General features: G+C 43.4%; 1 protein-coding gene across 11 annotated transcripts in view; it reads right to left on the bottom strand.

The window, feature by feature from the left end:
* The window catches only part of gabpb1 (GA binding protein transcription factor subunit beta 1), a 100,110-nt gene that overhangs the window by 23,543 nt on the left and 55,540 nt on the right, over positions 1-21,027 (bottom strand). For 9 of the 11 annotated variants that reach the window (XR_015753820.1, XM_087981393.1, XM_087981396.1 and 6 more), the window contains 3 exons: positions 12,576-12,683; positions 5,831-6,013; positions 3,784-3,899 (listed from right to left, as the gene is read on the bottom strand). Coding sequence is in view for 10 of the 11 variants with exons in the window: in XM_087981393.1 (XP_087837519.1) it covers positions 3,784-3,899; positions 5,831-6,013; positions 12,576-12,683 (407 nt within the window). In the remaining variant the exon portion in view is untranslated. Of the gene's footprint in view, positions 1-3,219; positions 3,370-3,783; positions 3,900-5,830; positions 6,014-12,575; positions 12,684-21,027 lie in introns of those variants that run through there. The other 2 variants (XM_087981392.1, XM_087981389.1) reach the window with 2 other exon arrangements.

Here is a 21,027-nt window from a genome sequence, read left to right as displayed (position 1 = left end):
AAACAAAGCTTGTAGTTGTTTTCTATAATCATATGGCTTACTGGGCCATTTCAGAGGTCTTTTTGGAATCACGATGTGGAAGTGCTAGTGTTGGACTGGGGTGGACAAGGTCAGAAGTCACATGACACCAGGTTACAGTAAACAGGTTTATTTGAAATCACAAGCTTTTGGAACCCAGCCCCTTTGTTATGTCATAGAGTCAGAGTCAAACAGACCCTTCGGCCCAGCCCGTCCATGCCAACCAGATATCCCAACCCAATCTAGTCCCACCTGCCAGCACCCGGCCCATATCCCTCCAAACCCTTCCTATTCATATACCCATCCAGATGCCTTTTAAAATGTTGCCGTTGTACCAGCCTCCACCACATCCTCTGGCAGCTCATTACATACACACTCCATCCTCTGCATGAAAACATTGCCCCTTAGGTCTCTTTTATATCTTCCCCTCTCACCCTAAACTTATGCCCTCTATTTCTGGACTCTCCCACCCCAGGGAAAAGACTTTGTCTATTTATCCTACCCGTGCCCCTCATAATTTTGTAAACCTCTATAAGGTGACCCCTCAGCCTCCGAGGCTCCAGGGAAAACAGCCCCAGCCTATTCAACCTCTCCCTATAGCTCAAATCCTTCAACCCTGGCAACATCCTTGCAAATCTTTTTTGAGCCCTTTCAACTTTCACAACATCTTTCTGACAGGAAGGAGACCAGAAATGCATGCAATATTCCAACAATGGCCTAACCAATGTCAAGCCGCAACATGACCTCCCAACTCCTGTACTTAACTCTGAGCAATAAAGGAAAGCATACCAAACGCCTTCTTCACTATCCTATCTACCTGCGACTCCATTTTCCAGGAGCTCTGAACCTGCACTCCAAGGTCTCTTTGTTCAGCAACACTCCCTAGGCCCTTACCATTAAGTGTATAAGTCCTGCTCAGATTTGCTTTCCCAAAATGCAGCACCTCTCATTTAGCTAAATTAAACTCCATCTGTTACTTCTCAGCTCATTGGCCCGTCTGATCAAGATCCCGTTGTAATCTGAGGGAACCTTCTTCGCTGTCCACTATACCTCCAATTTTGATGTCATCAGCAAACTTACTAACTGTACCTCTTAAGCTCACATCCAAATCATTTATATAAGGTGAAGGAGCCTGATGAAGCAGCGCTCCAAAGGTTTTGATTTCAACTAAACTTGTTGGACTATAACCTGATGTCATGTGACATCTGATTTTTGGAATCAATTACATTGCTGTGGGTCTGAAGTTGCATGTAGACCAGATCAGTTAAGAGAGCAGATATCTTTCCCTGAAGGACAGAGGTGAACCAGATTTTTTGTTTACAGCAATTGATATTAGTTTCATTGTCACCATTACTGAGCCTAGTCTCCATTCCCAGATTGTAAAGACCATGTCCTTTTATTTATAGATTGGCGCTAAAATAGCGGTTTTCTCATTTCAATGAGTGTTAGAGGATTGCTGCATGTTTTGAAACAAGTAACCTGACACTCAATGTAACCATTGTTTTACACAGCTGCTGGTTCTAGCAATCATTTAAGTGTAGTTTATAGACGAGATGGAACTGAGCTGGGTTCTGTGAAAATGAAGTTTTCATGTTGGCAAGAAGTAACTGATTGGTCTGTGGATGAATGACCAGATATTGAGAATAAAGGTCTTCTGCCTTTCAACAACTGTGTGATTGGTTCTCAGCTAGCTGAACAGCTTAGGGTGTAAACAACATCCAGAAAAGGTGATCAGATCTCCAACTCAGGAGCTGGATATCGGTTCTTTGCAGTAAGCCTTACTAGAAGGCTGAACAAAATCAGTTTACTCTTGCTCCACCAGTTGCTGTAAGCTGGAACTTTTAATTAAAAGACAGTGACCTTTCAAAAGCATGAATCAGCTACTACATTTCTCCTGCAAACTGGGGAGTGCATATGGAGAAGGAATGACATGAAGCAATATTGTGATCCACACAAAAACCATCTCAGAAGATCATGTGAACAGAGACCATTGAACTGCCTACCCCAGTTTTCCTTCCATCCATAATCCCAAACTTTCTTCCCTGTCTGCCCACATGTGTGTATACATTGACACAACGGGAAGTTTATAAGGAGACAAAAGTTTTAACTAGTAGAATTATATGTCAACTATTCATAATTGTTTACCTGCAGCTAGAGGTAATGAATAGTAATCCTTGTAAAGTACAGAAACATGGTCCATGCTTTCTGTGAACCTGGATCAGAAAATCAGGGGAGTTGAAGAATGTTTGTTTCTCAGCGCACTACCCCAATGAGGTATAACGGTATTTAAAGTCTAAAATCCTATCAGTTATGGTGGGATTGAACTAGTCCCAAGAACATTACCCTGTGCCTATACTACTAGTCCACAGTACATATTAGGTTACCAATACATCACTTTCTCACTCCAATTCCCAGTAAGATTTGTGTCCAGGTTTGTCAGGCACAATTATCTTTTCTAATTCTTAAACATTCTCAGTTTTGAAATGATTATCAGACAGCTTGCAGAGACCAAAGAGCTGAATTTTAAAACTATAGCTCACACTGGTGATACAATTCATTGGTTTGATCAATTACATTGTGGCTAAGATTTGGGAGTTCAGCAATGTCACAGAGAGGCAAGGAGAAAGTTTCAGTACTTGCACAGAACAAGGGGAAGAGCTGGGTTTCGCTCATTTTTGCTCTGCACTAAGCTGGATGCCAGAAAACTGATGCCATTTTCAACTGTTACAGGGGCTAGGAATGGAAGTATAATTCTCCATTTCAAGATCAGTTTTCAGACATAATGGCATTCTTAAAACTAGGAGCAAGGTGGCTATACAAAAACCATTTGATACTGGTTCTGGGACCATCACCACAACAAAGGGCCTCTTCACCCTCCCACTGGGAGCCCAACTACACCAGAAACTGTTGGGATACCTAAACAAAACACAGCATAGTGACTGACCTGATCACAGAACTACCAAATAGGAACAGTTTTGCTCTGCTCCAACTTTACCAACCCTACAAGATCACCCCAGAGGTTTTAGTGTTCACAGTCAAATACACTGAACACAACAAAAAAAAAAAAATGCTGATCCTTTGTTCATGACCCTGCTCACATCATGTAGCAGTTTAATCAGAGACCTGAAGGGAAGTTTGAGAATTACTTCATAATGGGAGTTATGGTGCTGGTGGACATGACCCTCTCCTTCACTAAAACCTGTTTTCTCAACTGTAGAAATATATGGAACATCACGGAAATATGCTTTCAATATATACAATAATTGTCTAGTTGTCAACAGTCCATCAATTCAAGGATGACACTCTTTTAGGATCTCTGCTCGGAGTCTTCAGTTGAGTAAACAGACAGATCTAGGGCAAATGGTACAGAACATAGATAGTAGGACCTGGATGCACAACATTTGCTTCTCTTTCCCTGTCTCAATTTATCACCATAAATAGCAAGTATTTGCAAAGATTGCTTACATTGATATGGTATCTCACACTTTGATATGCAAGACAACAATTGACAGTATTTAACGGAGGAAAACATTACTGGCAGCATGACATGAGTCTTGGTGGTGAAAATGATGATTATAGAATACAATGTATGCAGCACAGTAAATGGATTCCAGCCAATGTAGCACCATGAGATAATGGCAGAAAGAAACTGGCCTTTGGAGTGCTTCAGATTATTAATAAAGGATACAGTTTCTCAGATCTGATGCGATTCAAGATTAGAGTTAAGATTATGCCTCAGTTTGAAAAGGTTGCCTTCTTTCTTACCTCAATTTCTGTGGCCTCTGCATGATTTTCAATTATCTCCACATATTGCCTCTTTATCAATGGTTCCTCAGTAACCACTGTCTCTTCAGCAATGTCAGTTGCTGGAACAGTCAAAACTAGAACACAGAAAAAGGTTACAAAAGAGAGAAAAAAAATTTCAGAAATAATTCAAGACAGGTCGACGACGGTCAAGCAGTGGATGTGGTGTACATGGACTTCAGCAAGGCATTTGATAGGGTTCCCGAAGGTAGGTTCATTCATAAAGTCAGGAAGTATGGGATACGGGGAGATTTGGCTCTGGATTCAGAATTGGCTGGCTGACAGAAGGCAGAGAGTGGTTGTAGATGGAAAGTATTCTGCCTGAGGGTCAGTGTTGAGTGGGGTCCCGCAGAGCTCTGTTCTTGGGCCTCTGCTCTTTGTAGTTTTTACTAAATGACTTGGATGAGGAGGTGGGGGGGGTTAATAAATTTGCAGATGACACAAAGGTTGGGAGGTGTCATCAATAGTATAGAGGGCTATTGCAGGCTGCAGCGCGACATAGACAGGATGCAGAGCTGGACTGAGAAATGGCAGATGGAGCTCTACCTGGATAAATGTGAAGTGATGCATTTTGGAAGGTCAAACTCGAAAGCTGAATATAGGATTAAAGACAGGATTCTTGGCAGTGTGGAGGAACAGAGGGATCTTGATGTGCAAGTACATAGATCCCTCAAAGTTGCCACCCAAGTGGATAGGGTTGTTCATAAAGCATATGGTGTTTTGGCTTTCATTAACAGGGAGATCGAGTTTAAGATCCGCAAGGTTTTGCTGCAGCTCTACAAGTCCCTGGTGAGACCACACTTGGAATATTGTGTCCAGTTCTGGTTGCCCTACTATAGGAAAGATAGAGGCTTTGGAGAGGGTGCAAAGAAGGTTTACCAGGATGCTGCCTGGACTGGAGGGCTTGCCTTATGAAGAAAGGTTGAATAAGCTCGGACTTTTCTCTCTGGAGAGAAGGAGGAAGAGATGAGACCTGATCGAGGTATATAAAATAATGAGAGGAATAGATAGAGTCAACAGCCAGAGACTTTTCCCCAGGGCAGGATTGACTGGTACGAGAAGTCATAGCTTGAAGATATTAGAAGGAAGGTATAAAGGAGATGTCAGAGGTAGGTTCTTTATGCAGAGAGTTGTGAATACATGGAATATGTTGCTAGCTGTAGTGGTGGAAGCAGAGTCATTGGGGACATTTAAGTGACTGCTGGACATGTACATGGATAGCAGTGAGTTGAGGGGTGCATAGGTTAAGTTACTATATTTCACATTAGGATTAAACCTCGGCACAACATCGTGGGCCAAAAGGCCTGTTCTGTGCTGTACTTTTCTATGTTCTATGTCCTAATGTTCAGAAATATTAGCACTTAATTTTAAATGGTTGCAAGTTAGAGTTCAACTAAACTGAACTTTAAATACTTCATATACTGAAATGCTTAATGCGTAGAGTGATCCCTAACAAAATTCTTTGAAACATTCAAGTGCATTTTCTCAGTAATCAGCAAGTGTAGCCATAGAATGAACTGCAAGCTCAAGTTCAGGGTGTAATAGTGCCTGTGCTCTACCTGTTCAATTATCTGGGAATGCCCAGCTTTGTAATATTTACCTTCCGTATATAACCAAAGAAAGAATACTGGAAAAACAAACACAACCAACTTTTGCTCACACTAGTATTTTATCCATAGAATTCCTACAGTGCAGGGGGAGGCCGTTCAGCCTATCAAGTCTGCACCAACTGTCTGAAGAAATTCCCATCCAGATCCACCACCACAACTTCCAAGGGGTTTTTACCATGACTAATCCCCCTAGCCTCCAAATCCATGAACACCATGGGACAAGTTACCATTTCCAATCCACCTAACCTGGACATCTTCTGACTGTGGAAGAAATCAGAGCACTCTGCAGTAACCCATGCAGACACAGGGTGAACATGCAAACTCTACACAATCACCCAAGGCTGGAATTGAACCCAGCTCCCTGGTGCTGTGAGGCAGCAATGCAAATAATTACTCACCTTGTTGTCCATCTTGCATTGTGACGATGATTGGTTGATTCATGCCATCACTGGCTGCCTGTAAGTTGCTCAGTTGAACATCATCAGTAACGATGGTAATCACTTGCTGACCTCCACTGCTGACCACTTGTTGAATTGCACTATCCACTGAGTCTGCTGTCACTACTTCTTCTGTGGCAACTGCTGAAGTAAAGCAAAAATAGTATTCATTTATAATCTCAAATTTTGGAAACTGCTGCTTCCGACCTGGAGATTTCAGGTAACAATAATCAAAACCTAGCAATTCTTTTTATGAATTAACTTTGGAGAAACAGCCAAGCGAAGTTTTCAAGAAGACTGGAAACTGTTACTATTACTTAAATACTGCAGAAACCTGACTTGAATTTGTTTTCCTCAGATTCTGGTATCTGTCAATGTATGGCTTGCAGTAATCCAGCTTTGTCAACTGGAAAATGAGAGGGAGAGAAATCACGTTCTGTTCTTTGTCTCGAGGATTAGCCTTTTTTAAAGATAAAGAGAAAGCACTCTGTTGAGAATCTTATGTTTTGTGTGTGTGGAAATAAGGGAAATAGTTTTGATTCCAGACCATGACTTAGATGTTGGTAGCAGTTGCCATTTGCTTTAGAAACAACTTTTATTTAATTTGAGTTTATTAAAGAAACCTGATGGATATTTATTCTGGATATTGGTACAAGAGAAGAAATGACCATTTTGATAACTGAATCAACACATTCACACTAATAGTATAACTGGAAGATTAGTAAATTGGACTGGTCATAAAAATACTGCAACTGCAAGAGCAGGTCAGAGACTACGAATACTGCAGGAAGGAACTCACCTCCCGATTCCCCAGAGCCTGTTTATCATTTACAAGGCACATGTCAGGTGGGTTATGAAATAGTCTCCACTTGCCTGGATAGGTGCAGCTTCAAAAACACTCAAAAAAAACTTGACACTATCCAAAACAAGGCAACCCACTTGATTGGCACTACATCCACAAACATTCACTCCCTCCACCACTGATGCTCAGTAGCAGCACTGTGTACTACCCGCAAGATGCACTGCGATAGTTAAAGTTAAAATTAACTAAAGTTCTTTCCAACTGCAACACGACCTGCCGGTTTGGACAGTCCGTTCTTCTATGACGTGATGGTTGCTGTCTTGTGCAAGCCTGCGTTTTAGGAAAATCGCGCTTTAGATGTAATCATATTACAGCCAACATGCATTTTAAAAGTTCACACTTTAGAAAAAGCATCCTCAATTTGTCAATGTTGTAGTGAAATTGTATTGACGAAACACGCATTATAGCAGAATGACCTGTTCCTGGTCTTGACCAACAAAGGCAAGCACTCCGTTTGCCTTCTTCACCACCTTATCTACTCACGTTGACAATTCCAGGGATTCCTTTGTATGTTAATGCTTTTAAGGGTTCTACCATTTACTGTGTACTTCCCTCTTGCCATACCTTCCAAAATGCATCACAACCAGATTAAACTCAATCTGCTATTTCTCTACCCGAGTCTCCAGCCTACCTACATTCAGCTGTATCCTCTGGTAATCCTCACTATTCACAGCGCCCCCAATCTTTGATTTGTCTTCAAAGTTCCGAATCACACCACCTACATCTCCTCCAGATTATTTAAATATACTACAAATCACAGGTGTCCTAACACTGATCCCTGCAGAACACCACTGGTGACAGATCTCCAGTCAGGAAAACACTCTTCTACTGTTATTTTGTTTTCAATTTCCAAGCTAGTTCTGCATTTATCTGACTTCACACTACAGGTCTTGTGTGACTTCACCTTGTGTAACAGCCTGGGAGAAAGTGAGGATGCAGATACTGAACATCAGAGCAGACAGTGTGTTGCTGGAAAAGTACAGGTCAGGCAGCATCCGAACTGCAGGAGAATCAATGTTTCAGGCAAAAGTCCTTAATCAGGAATTCCTGATGAAGCACTTAAGCCCAAAATGTTGATTCTCCTGCCTCTCAGATGCTGCCTGACCTGCTGTGCTTTTCCAGTACCACACTCTCAACTTCTGTAACAGTCTGCATTACAGACCTTGGCACAGGCCTTGCTAAAATCCATATAGACAACATCTATTGTCCTGCCATCAATCATCTTTGTCACTTCCTCAAAAAATTCAATCAAGTTTGAGACACAACCTCCCGTGCACAAAGCTGTGCTGCCGATCAAAAGTACTTACCCTGTTCTAGGAAATAACCCCACATACACTATGATCTCATTTTCTAGGCTGCCTTTGCCAATCTGACTTTTCCAAATCAACAAGTTGATCGAAGCCACCAATAAGATCACTGTGGTACATTTCTTGCATGGCACAATTACCTCGATCCTGTTTGTTCTACACTGTAACTACTGCAATGAGACCTATAAAAGGAGTGTAGAAAAGATGTCTTATCTTTAGTATTTCTTATCCCTACCCAGAGTCAGATGCAAAATATAATTGAGAACCAAGAACAATTCATAAAAGGTTTTGGTGGCAGGCAGCCAACATAAAACATGAATCTTAAAGTATTCTATATGCACATCAACATTAAAAGGATGGTAAAAGGAACAGCAGGGACAATTAGGGATCAGAAAAGTAGACAGGGAGATAAGAAGTTGGCTGAGGTATTAAATGAATACTCTGCACCAGTCTTTTAAAAAAAAGGAGGTAGATGCTACCCAGGCCATGGTGACAGAAGAGGAAGCTCTATCAACAGAAGAGTTAAAAATTGATAAGAAGGATGTGTTGGACTGGCTGTTCGTACCCAAAGCTGGTAAGAGACTGGGACTGGCTGTGATGCATCCAAGAATATTGAAGGAATCCACAGTCAAAATTGCAGGGGCACCAGCAATAACCTTACAGTCTTTCCTAGACCTGACGAAAGTGCCAGAAGACTGCAGATTGAGGACTATACATGCTTGTTTGAAAAAGGTTGTAAGAATAAGGCCATTTATTACACACCAGTTTAATTTTGGTGGTGGGGAAGCTTCTAGAAATAATTATGTGGGACAAAATTGGTAGTCGTGTGAAAAAAGCTAAGCTACTTTCAGAAGTTGATTGGAGTCAACTGTTTGCAGGTAAGGGGATGACTGACAAGTGAGAGGCTTTCAAAAGTGAGATAACAAGAGTTTAGAGGCATTATAGAGTCATAGAGATGTACAGCATGGAAACAGACCCTTCGGTCCAACCCGTCCATGCCGACCAGATATCCCAACTCATTCTAGTCCCACCTGCCCATATCCCTCCAAACCCTTCCTATTCATATACCCATCCAAATGCCCCTCAAATGTTGCAACTGTACCATCCTCCACCACTTCCTATGGCAGCTCATTCCATACCCGTACCACCCTCTGTGTTAAAAGGTTGCCCCTTAGGTCTCTTAAATCTTTACCCTCTCACCCTAAACCTATGCCCTCTAGTTCTTGACTCCCCGACCCCCGGGAAAAGACTTTACCTATTTATCCTATCCATGCCCCTCAATTTAGTGAACCTCTATAAAGTAACCCCTCAGCCTCCGATGCTCCAGAGAAAACAGCCCCAGCCTGTTCAGCCTCTCCCTGTAGCTCAAATCCTCCAACCCTGGCAACATCCTTGTAAATCTTTTCGGAACCTTTTCAAGTTTCACATCTTTCTGATAGGAAGGAGACCAGAATTGCATGCAATATTCCAAGTGGCCTGACCAATGTCCTGTACAGCTGCAACATGACGTCCCAACTCCTGTACTCAATACTCTGACCAATAAAAGCAAGCATAAAATAAAGTAAAGCATACCAAACGCCTTCTTCACTATCCTATCTACCTGCAGCTCCACAAGAAGGGCAAGGCTGGTAAGAATAGGAACAATAACGGAATAAAAATATTAAGGCTCTGGTCAAGAATAAAAAAATCATATTAGGTATAGACAACTGAGATTAAGTGAATCTCTTGAAGAGTATAAAGAGTGTAGGGGCATTCTTAAGAGGGAAGTCAGGAAGGCAAAAAGGGGACATGACAAAACCTTAGCAGATAAGGTTAAGGAGACTTGACAAGTACATTAAGAGCAAAAGAGCAATTAGGGAGAGAATAGGGCCCTTAAAGATCAATGAGGTCATCTATATGTAGAACCACAGGAGTTAGGAGAGATATTAAATGAATATTTTGCATTAGTTTTTATTGTGGAGACAGACATGGTGGCTAGGGAACTCAGGGATGCCTTGAAAATAGTCCTCATTACTGAAGAGATGCTGCTGGAGATCTTAAAACACAAAGATAGATAAATCACCAGGACCTGATCAAGTGTTTCCCAGGACATTGTGGGAAGTTAGGGAAGAAATTGCAGAGTCCCTAGCAGAGATAGGGTGAGATGCCAAAGGACTTGAGGGCAGTTAATGTTGTGCCTTATTTAAGAAATACTCTAAGGAGAAGTCTGGGAACTATAGACCAGTGAGTCTGACATCAATAGTGGCTAAGTTGTTGGAGAACATTCTGAGAAGTGCTGGACTTTTTATCTCTTTACTTCTCAAATGATTTTTCCTAAGAACCTGTACTCAAAGAATCTATGCCTAAGCCGGCTCCATAGGTGGCAATTTTCACTATACTCCCATCAATGAATGAGACAATAAAACCAATTCAAGTCAATTGGTGATATAGTCAAATGTGAGGGTGCTTATCTAAGATTACAAAAGGATCTTAATCAATTGGGCCAGTGGCTGAGGATTGGCAGATGGAGTTTAATTTGGATAAATGTAAGGTATTGCATTTTGGTAAACCAATTAAGGGCAGGACTTAAACAGTTAATGGTAGGGTCCTGGGTTGTGTTGTCAAACAGAGACCTAGGTGTTCAGATACATTTTTTTGAAAGTTGCATCACAGTTAGACAGGGTGGTTAAGAATGTATTTAGCATGCTTGCCTTCATTGCTCAGACCTTTGAGTATAGCAGTTGACCGTTGAGGTTGTTAGGATGTTGGTGAGGCCTCTTAGAGAGTACGGTGTACAGTTCTAGTTGCCCTACTATAGGAATGATATTATTAAATTGGAGAGGGTTCAGAAAAGATTTACCAGGATGTTTCTGGGACTGGAGGGTTTGGGTTATAGGAGAGGCTGGGACTTATTTTACTGGAGCGTAGAAGGTTGAAGGGTGATCTTATAGGTGTTTATAAAATCATCAGGGACATTTGAGATAAATAGCAAATATCTTTTCCCTAGGTAGGGGAGTTAAAAGCTAGGGTGACGTGTTTTTTTGTTAAAAAGGTGAGAGGAGGAAGATTAAAAAGGGACCTGAGGGGCAATGTTTTTCCACACAGAGGTTGGTTCGTATGTCAAATTAACTGCCAGAAGAACTCATAGATGCAGGTACTACTAAAACATTTAAAAGACATTTGGACAGGTACATGAATATAAAATGTTTAGAGGGATATGGACAAAATGCAGGCAAGTGGGACTACTTACCCTGCAGGTCCTTTTAAAATCTTCCCCCCTCGCTTTAAACAGATGCCTTCTAGTTTTGGACTTCCCTACCCTGGGGAAATAGACGTTGGCTCCTGACCCTATCCATGCACCTCATCATTTTATAAACCTCAATAAAGGTTACCCCTCAGCCTCTGACGCTCCAGGGAAAAAAGCCCCAGCCTATTCAGCCTCTCCCTATAGCTCAAACCCTCCAAATCTAGACAACATCCTTGTAAGTAGTTTCTGCACTCTCCCAAGTTTAATGGCATCCTTTGTATAGAAGGCCGACTGGAATTATATGCAGTATTCTGAAAGCGGCCTCACCAATGTCCTGTACAGCCGCAACAGAAGATCCCGACTCATTTACTCAATGTACTGGCCAATAAAGGCAAGCATACAAAATGCATTGTTCCAAAAAAAGGCACACTTTTTAAAATCATGAATCAACAAACACACCACTTCCCTGTGATGTCAATATTTATTTGTTTTCCCAAATAATAGACCCCTAAAGCTGCAGCTATTAAACTAGAACTCCCGTCCCTTTGCTCAGTTCAATCTGAAGAATATAGCCTTATAAACTATAAATGAGAAAACGACCTTACAAACAATGAACAAAAACAATCCAGAAAGCATCTTTGCCCCTCTGCATCAAATTCCCATGATGCTCCAAATTTCCAGAAACAGAGTGTCTGGCTGTGCCTTACTCAGATATGCTCTCTCCTGACTGCTCATGAAACTTAGTGATGTTCCCTCCTGTCTTTTCTATCTATGCCCCTCAATTTTACACATCTCAATCATGACTCCCCTTTGTCTACCCTACTCCAGGGAAACATGCCCAGTCTATCCAACCTCTCTCTTTAAACTTTCCAGACCAGCAACATCCTAGCAAATCTCCTCTGTCCCCTGTCCAGTGCAATCTTATAATGTGGATTCCAGAACTGCACACAACTGCTTTGGCCTCAACCATTTTCTGTGATACAGAATTCCACAGATTCACCACATTTTGGATGAAACAATTTCTCCTCATCTCAGCATTATCTTTCCTACATTTACCCAATCTAATCCTGTTGGAATTCGATAGGTTTCTAGGAGATGCACACTCAATCTTTTAAGCTCCAGTGAATACAAGTCTTAATTGATTCAATCTCTCTTCATAGATTATTTGAATAAAATAGCAGATAAGCAAGTCTGCTTAAAGAAAAACCCCAGTATCTCTCAGTGGGCTGGAAATAGATGAAGCACAGTTTTTAATCTATAAAGGCCATCCTCACTTATTTCTTAAGTGCAGAGACTGCTCATCATATTTACTCTCAAAGTGAGGTCCATTCACTTCTGAATCAGCAGGCATATAGGTGTCCTCATCATTCGAAAGTCTGGTATTCGCAAACGAAAAGCAAGCCCTTCTGTAACTCCTCACTGTGTAAAAATCAAGGGATGGATTAGATCATTTTCAATGAGTGTGCGAACTAAACTATATTGTTAAGACTTACATCAGTAAAACTTCCTTTCTTAAACTATTTAGTGTTTTTTTTTAAAGTATTAAAAAGATAACAATGCTACAATATAACATTTAATTCTCATAACTACTCAGAAAACTATACTATTGAGAATGTCAAATCTAATCTATGGCATATGTGAAATGAAAATTATGTAACTCTAACGGATGGAAGAGAATGTTACACTAAAATAATTTATTTATTGAATATAGCAAAAAAAGACAATGCAAAAGAAAAACTAAGAAGTTTTACTTTGTGAAGTCTGAATGGTTTCCTCATACATAGCCCAGAACATTTAGAGAGTCAGATGTACAGCATGGAAACAGACCCTTCAGTCAAACTTGTCTACACTGACCAGATATCCCAACCCATTCTAGTCCCACCTCCAGGACCTGGCCCATAACCCTCAAAACACTTTCTATTCATATATTCCTTGGGGCGGCATGGTGGCTCAGTGGTTAACACTGCTGCCTCACAGCGCCAGGGACGCAGATTCGATTCCAGCCTCGGGTGACTGTTTGTGTGGAGTTCGCACATTCTCCCTGAATCTAGGTGGGTTTCCTCCCACAGTCCAAAGATGTACAAATCAGGTGAATTGGCCATTCTAAATTGCCTATAGTGTTCGATGCATTAGTCAGAGGGAAATTGGTCTGGTGGGTTGCTCTTCAGAGGGTCAGTGTGGACTTGGTGGGCCGAAGGGCCTGTTTCCACGCTGTAGGGAATCTAATCTAATCATATATTCCTCTTTTGTTATTTGAATATATGCAGCAGTGTTAAATTTAGAGCGGAAAGATAATTGTTAATGTTTGCCATCATGGAATATCTGGTTATTTAGTGATCTATATTAAGACAAAAGAAATTCATTACCCATTTCTGAATACTATTTACACACATAAAGCATCTTAACATTCCATTGGTTAACAGCATAAATTCAAATGTGCCTTTCAACTATATTAAATCTTTCAAAGAAGGAGATTTAAATGAAGACAGAGAAGGCTGTACCTTATGCAAGTGGCTCATCAACTAAAGGTCATAGATTTAAATATCATTGACAAATATTCTAGCTGGGACAGGAGGAGAAACTTTTTAGTGTTGTCTGGATCTAGAATGATTTACCCCAGAAGAAAAGCTGGAGGTGACAGATACAGGATCTGAAAAGGGTGAGGAATCAAGGACAAAGATGTCACACCAGGCGTTGCTGCTGACTAAAACAGCGAGCGCAATATGTTAAGTAGTCGTCTTTATTGCCAATTTACATCATCATATGATTACATTACATCCCTTACAATGTGGAAAAAAACAGGTGCTTTGGTCCAACAAGTCCACATTGACCCTCCAAAGAGTAACCCACCCAGACCCATTCCTCTGCCCTACATTTACCCCTGACTAAGGCACCCAACACTATGGGCAATTTAACATGGCCAATTCATCTGACTTGCACATCTTTGGACTGTGGGAGGAAACTGGAGGAAACCCACGCAGACACTGGGAGAACATGCAAACTCCACACAGACAGACAGTCACCCGAGGCTGGAACTGAACCTGGTTCCCTGGCGCTGTGAGGCAGCAGTGCTAACCCTTGAGCCATATATGCAAAGCCAAAAGCTACATTAAAGCTTAAACTTAGTTACTAAAGTGCAAGGATTTGAATAAGCTACACCTAAAAAGATATTTAACAGATGTTATTTTCCTCAAGGGGTACTTTTTTCAAGTTTTAAATTGCAGCCAGGAGATAGTATAAAGGTAACCATGTACAAAAAGCTCTTACAAATGCTAAAGTGGTTCTACATTGCTGTTCTCAGGGAAACATTTCAAGACATGGACACGGTTCTGCACTTTAATTAACATGCAGGAGACCCCACTTACTGTACTTTACCTCTGTAAAATGCAGCACTAATTGCTGGCATTCGTTAATAAAAAGTGAGACCCCATTGTACTTTAATGGCTAGCAGCACCACTGCAACAAAGCAGCCCTTACAGTCACCTGAGAACAACTAGGAAAAGGGTGAACCTGTGGAATTCTCTGCCACAAGAAGTGGCTGAGACCAAAACATTAAATGTTTTCAAGTAGTAGTTAGATAAAGTCCTAAGGGCTACAGGAATCAAAGCGTATGGAGCGAAAGCAGGAACTGGGTTCTCAATTGAATGATTAGTCATGATCATATTGAGTGGCAGAGCAGGTTTGAAGGGTGAAATAGCCTATACCTGCTCCCATTTTCTATACTTTTTTTTAAAAAAAGATTAGTGTGGAAACAGGCCCTTCGGCCCAACAAGTCCACACCGATCCGCCGAAGTGCAACCCACCCAGACCCATTCCCTTAGATTTACCCCTTCACCTATTACTATGGGCAATTTAGCATGGCCAATTCATCTGACCTGCACATCTTTGGACTGTGGGAGGAAACCGGAGCACCCGGAGAAAACCCACGCAGACACGGGGAGAATGTGCAAACTCCACACAGTCAGTCACCGGAGGCGGGAATTGAACCCGGGACTCTGGTGCTGTGAGGCAGCAGTGCTAACCACTGTGCCACCGTGCCGCCCACATGTTTTAACGTATTCTAAATTCCAGCCTCGCCAGCCACACCTACATAAGAATTATCGTATATACTCATGTAAAAGTCAACTCCTTAATTTTGGCCAAAGAAATCTTGAATTTTCCATATATCTCGTGTAAAGGTCGACCCTACTATATTGCATTATAAATATCTTACAAAGAAAACTGTATGTTCCCATTAACCCACTTAAACGAAATTGCATTCATTCATTCATAGTGGTAACTCTACTCATCACTTTGTTTACTTTCCTATATTGCATCTCTGTTCAATCATAACTCTACTTACTGCACCTAGTTTACTACAGCACACTTGGATTGATTCATTCATTCAGACCGGTACGAAGTCTATCAGTACTTATCGCACTTTGTTCACTATACATTCAAACGTTAATATCGTTAAAATGTTAATCATTTTAATTGCACCATCATATCAGAATAAAAGTGAGACATATTAGCTACATATATCTTTAATTCTTTGACAAATGTGTTAATGTTGCTGAGGTTCATAACGTATGAGTGTAAATGGGAAGGAAACAAAAGAATTTGGCAGGAAAATTCAAGGTGCTTACACATTCAGAATTTAATAAATGTTTCATTTTAAGTGTGCCATTATAGCAGGCCATGAATGTTGAACAATGTGATTTTGCAGGATTTCACCTGGACACCCCGTGCTGGCCTCCTACCTACCCTCGACCTCTTCATAGCAAACTGCCGCCGCGATATTAACCGCTACCTGAACTCCCACACTCCTCCCACCCACTCCAACCTCTCACCCTCGGAACACGCAGCCCTCCACTCCCTCCGTTCCAACCCCAACCTCACCATCAAACCAGCTGACAAGGGAGGCGCGGTAGTAGTTTGGCGCACCGACCTCTACACCGCTGAGGCCAAACGCCAGCTCGCAGATACCTCCTCCTACCGTCCCCTTGACCATGACCCCACCCCCCACCACCAAACCATCATCTCCCAGACCGTCCATAACCTCATCACCTCAGGGGACCTCCCATCCACCGCCTCCAACCTCATAGTACCACAACCCCGCACCGCCCGCTTCTACCTCCTGCCCAAAATCCACAAACCTGACTGCCCCGGACGACCCATCGTCTCAGCCTGCTCCTGCCCAACCGAACTCATCTCGGCATACCTCGACACGGTCCTGTCCCCATTAGTCCAAGAACTCCCCACCTACGTTCGTGACACCACCCACGCCCTCCACCTCCTCCAGGATTTCCGCTTCCCCGGTCCCCAACGCCTCATCTTCACCATGGACATCCAGTCCCTGTACACCTCCATCCCCCATCACGAAGGACTCAAAGCACTCCGCTTCTTCCTTTCCCGCCGTACCACCCAGTACCCTTCCACCGACACCCTCCTTCGACTGACCGAACTGGTCCTCACCCTGAACAACTTTTCTTTCCAATCCTCCCACTTTCTCCAAACAAAAGGAGTAGCCATGGGCACCCGCATGGGCCCCAGCTATGCCTGCCTCTTCGTAGGGTATGTGGAACAATCCATCTTCCGCAACTACACTGGCCCCACCCCCCATCTTTTTCTTCGCTACATTGATGACTGTATCGGCGCTACCTCGTGCTCCCACGATGAGGTTGAACAGTTCATCCACTACACTAACACCTTCCACCCCGACCTCAAATTCACCTGGACAGTCTCGGACTCCTCCCTCCCCTTCCTAGACCTTTCTGTTTCTATCTCGGGCGACCGAATCAACACGGACATCTACTACAAACCTACCGACTCCCACAGCTACCTGGACTACACCTCCTCCCATCCTGCCCCCTGTAAAAACGCCATCCCATTCTCCCAATTCCTTCGTCTCCGCCGCATCTGCTCCCAGGAGGACCAGTTCAAAATACGTACAACACAGATGGCCTCCTTCTTCAAGGACCGCAATTTCCCCCCCGACGTGGTCGACGGTGCCTTCCACCGCATCTCCTCCACTTCCCGCTCCTCTGCCCTTGAGCCCCGCCCCTCCAACCGCCACCAGGACAGAACCCCACTGGTCCTCACCTACCACCCCACCAATCTCCATGTACAGCGCATCATCCGCTGTCACTTCCGCCACCTCCAAACAGACCCTAGCACCAAGGATATATTTCCCTCCCCTCCCCTATCAGCTTTCCGTAGAGACCACTCCCTCCGCGACTCCCTTGTCAGATCCACACCCCCCACCGACCCAACCACCACTCCCGGCACCTTCCCTTGCAACCGCAGGAGGTGCATGACTTGCGCCCACACCTCCCCCCTCACTTCTCTCCAAGGCCCCAAGGGAAACTTCCATATCCGCCACAGATTCACCTGCACCTCCACCCACATCATCTACTGCATCCGCTGCAGCCGGTGTGGCCTCCTCTATATTGGGGAGACAGGCCGCCTACTTGCGGAGCGATTCAGAGAGCACCTCTGGGCCACCCGGACGAACCAACCCAACCAACCTGTGGCACAGCATTTCAACTCCCCCTCCCACTCCACCGAGGATATGCAGGTCATTGGACTCATCCACCGCCAAACCACAACAACCCGACGGTCAGAGGAGGAGCGTCTTATCTTCCGACTGGGAACCCTCCAACCGCAGGGGATGAACTTGGACTTCACCAGTTTCTTCATCCCCCCTCCCCCCACCTTGTCTCAGCCGGATCCCTCCAGCCCGGCACCGCCTTCCTGACCTGCAGTCTTCTTCTTGACCTCTCCGCCTCCATCCTACTCCGACCTATCACCCTCACCTTGACCTCTTTCCACCTATCACATTTCCAACTCCCCTCCTCCAAGTCCCTCCTCCCTACCTTTTATCTTCTCCTGCTGAACACTCTCTGCTCATTCCTGAGGAAGGGCCTGTGCCCGAAACGTCGAATCTCCTGTTCCCTGGATGCTGCCTGACCTGCTGTGCTGTTCCAGCAATAAAGTTTCAACATCTATTAGTAATGGCAAGCTTCGACAGCATTGCAAAGCAAACTTCATCTAGATAAAAAAGGTTTGTTGAAAATAAGTCCTTTTGAAAACGCAATAGCACATTGAAAGAAATTCAGTGAATATGTGCAGGGATTTTCAAAAGTTGCAGTATAGGAAGTTAATTGATAATCTTTTCTTTTTATCAGAGCTCAAGTGTGTTTAAGAATTTGTGGTAAATGGATAAACACAGAGGTCTGCATTGGGACTGTTACTCTTCAATACTTACTGATACGGGGCACAAACTCAAAATTGCATACAAAATAAGATAGGGAGTACAACTTTGCTCCACCAGTAAAATATCTTTGTTGCACTAGCTGCACCAGATACAGGAGAGCATGTATAACTATTGGAAGCAGATTCGTCATATTTGTAGATTGAGATTCTGTAGGGTTTCTTTCTAAATATGGTCAGGTGCATCAGCATCAACTTAACAGTCTTGCAATCTTCGATTCCACCTTTTGAAAAGGTAAGCTGAAAACAAAAAGGTAATTCGACTGGGATAATTTTAAATAAATGGAACTTTAGGATTAGAAGAAATAAATGACAAAAGCAAAGATTCTTAGGCCTGAATGCAAATTATTTTCTACAGACAAATCTTAACCCAATCCTCTGTCTTAAAAACGAGTTAATCCAGTGGTTTGTTATGGAGCAGTTAAGAGGCCTTACATTGATGTTTTTGGCAGGAGGATATGGAGTGAAGTCAACTAGATTTCACTCTTCTTTTCATTCCAAAGACTGTGCAACAAACCTGATAATGAGGACAACAGCCCATCCATACCTATGAAATTGATCAGTGTACACATGCATTGTCTCAACTTTGCAATAATTGCAAACATCTCCTTACAAAATTTTAAATGGAAAGAGTTCCAGCATACACTAACCAAATGATCCGACATTAGAAAAAGCTTAATTGATTTTATCAATGGACTCGGTATCCTGGTACTACTGAAATGTGTAAAGATTTTCCAGTTCAAATTTCAGTGGTGATCTGGACTACACATAGCAAAGAACAATGAAGAATAATAAAATTTAATATGGTGGTTATTCCTAGATTCCTTCTGAAATCATTAGCTAAAACTCACTATGGTTTAACAAAACAGTGAATTAGCACATTTTTAATGACAGCAATTATGAATTCAATAAACGCCACGTGAAAATGAAGCCAAACTGAGCTAATGCTTTCAGAGTTCTACTTTTCCAGCAATTCAGCATTACACATTGTTGGACATGGTAGGCAGATTTTTATGAAGTGAGCAGGGGATTTCCAATAGAAATAAGAGTTGCAGAGACCAAGTTTGCTGCATTTCCTACGCACATGGAAAGTCATGCCATTTTGTGGTTGGTTTCAACTTGTAATACAATTGCATCTCAAACATACTCATTACATGGACAGTTTGTAATAATACTCAATCCCAACGCTAAGCCAACAGTCCACAGGAATCATGTGGCACCCAGTTCATTTGTATTTAAGGATGGAGTGTATCAGTTGGCTTTGTGTAGAGGCAGATATCAGCAGTTTTCCTTGTTGAACTCCATAGCACAAGGGAAAGGTGGAGGATGACAGCCACGTACAGGGGCTGGAGACCAGCAGGGGGAGTCCGTGTTGAACTAGAGAACTGGGAGTTTGGGATTGGGGTGGCAGCTTAGAGGAGTGGGTGAAGGAAGAGATTTGCATCCTGGGTGTTGTCAGTCAGGTTGTGGGACTATTTAGTCAAGGTAAGAAAATGTGGGTCCATCTACACCCATGCCCTCCACCTGCTCCATGATTTTCGCTTCCCCGGTCCTCAACGCCTTATCTTCACCATGGACATCCAGTCCCTGTACATCTCCATCCCCAATCACGAAGGACTCAAAGCCCTCCGCTTCTTTCTTTCCCGCCGTACCGACCAGTACCCTTCCACCGGCACCCTCCTTCGACTGACTGAACTGGTCCTCACCCTGAACAACTTCTCTTTCCAATCCTCCCACTTACTCCAAACGAAAGGAGTAGCCACGGGCACCCGCATGGGCCCCAGCTATGCCTGCCTCTTCGTAGGATATGTGGAACAATCCATCTTCCGCAACTACACTGGCCCCACCCCCCACCTTTTCCTCCGCTACATCGATGACTGTATCGGCGCCACCTTCGTGCTCCCACGAGGAGGTTGAACAGTTCATCCACTTCAACACCTTCCACCCAGACCTCAAATTCACCTGGACAGTCTCAGATTCCTCCCTCCCTTCCTCGACCTTTCTATTTCTATCTCAGGTGACCGAATCAACATGGACATCTACTACAAACCGACCGACTCCCACAGCTACCTGGACTACACCTCCTCCCATCCTGCCCCCCTGTAAAAACGCCATCCCATTCTCCCAATTCCTTCGACTCCGCCGCATCTGCTCCCAGGAGGACCAGTTCCAAAAATGCACAACCCAGATGGCCTCCTTCTTCAAGGACCGCAATTTCCCCCCCGACGTGGTCGACAATGCCCTCCACCGCATCTCTTCCACTTCCCGCTCCTCCGCCCTTGAATCCCACCCCTCCAACCGCCACCAGGACAGAACCCTACTGGTCCTCACCTACCACCCCACAAATCTCCACGTACAGCGCATCATCCGCCGTCATTTCCGCTACCTCAAACGGACCCCACCACCAAGGATATATTTCCCTCCCCTCCCCTATCAGCATTCCGTAAAGACCACTCCCTCCGTGACTCCCTCGTCAGATCCACACCCCCCACCAACCCAACCTCCACTCCCG

This window comes from Chiloscyllium plagiosum, unplaced genomic scaffold (assembly GCF_037043375.1).
Source record: "Chiloscyllium plagiosum isolate Xiang-an unplaced genomic scaffold, Cpla_swu_hap1 HiC_scaffold_39, whole genome shotgun sequence".
NCBI lineage: Eukaryota > Metazoa > Chordata > Chondrichthyes > Orectolobiformes > Hemiscylliidae > Chiloscyllium > Chiloscyllium plagiosum.
The sequence above is the reverse complement of the archived record's forward strand: the minus strand, read 5'-3'. Positions and strand labels throughout refer to the sequence as shown.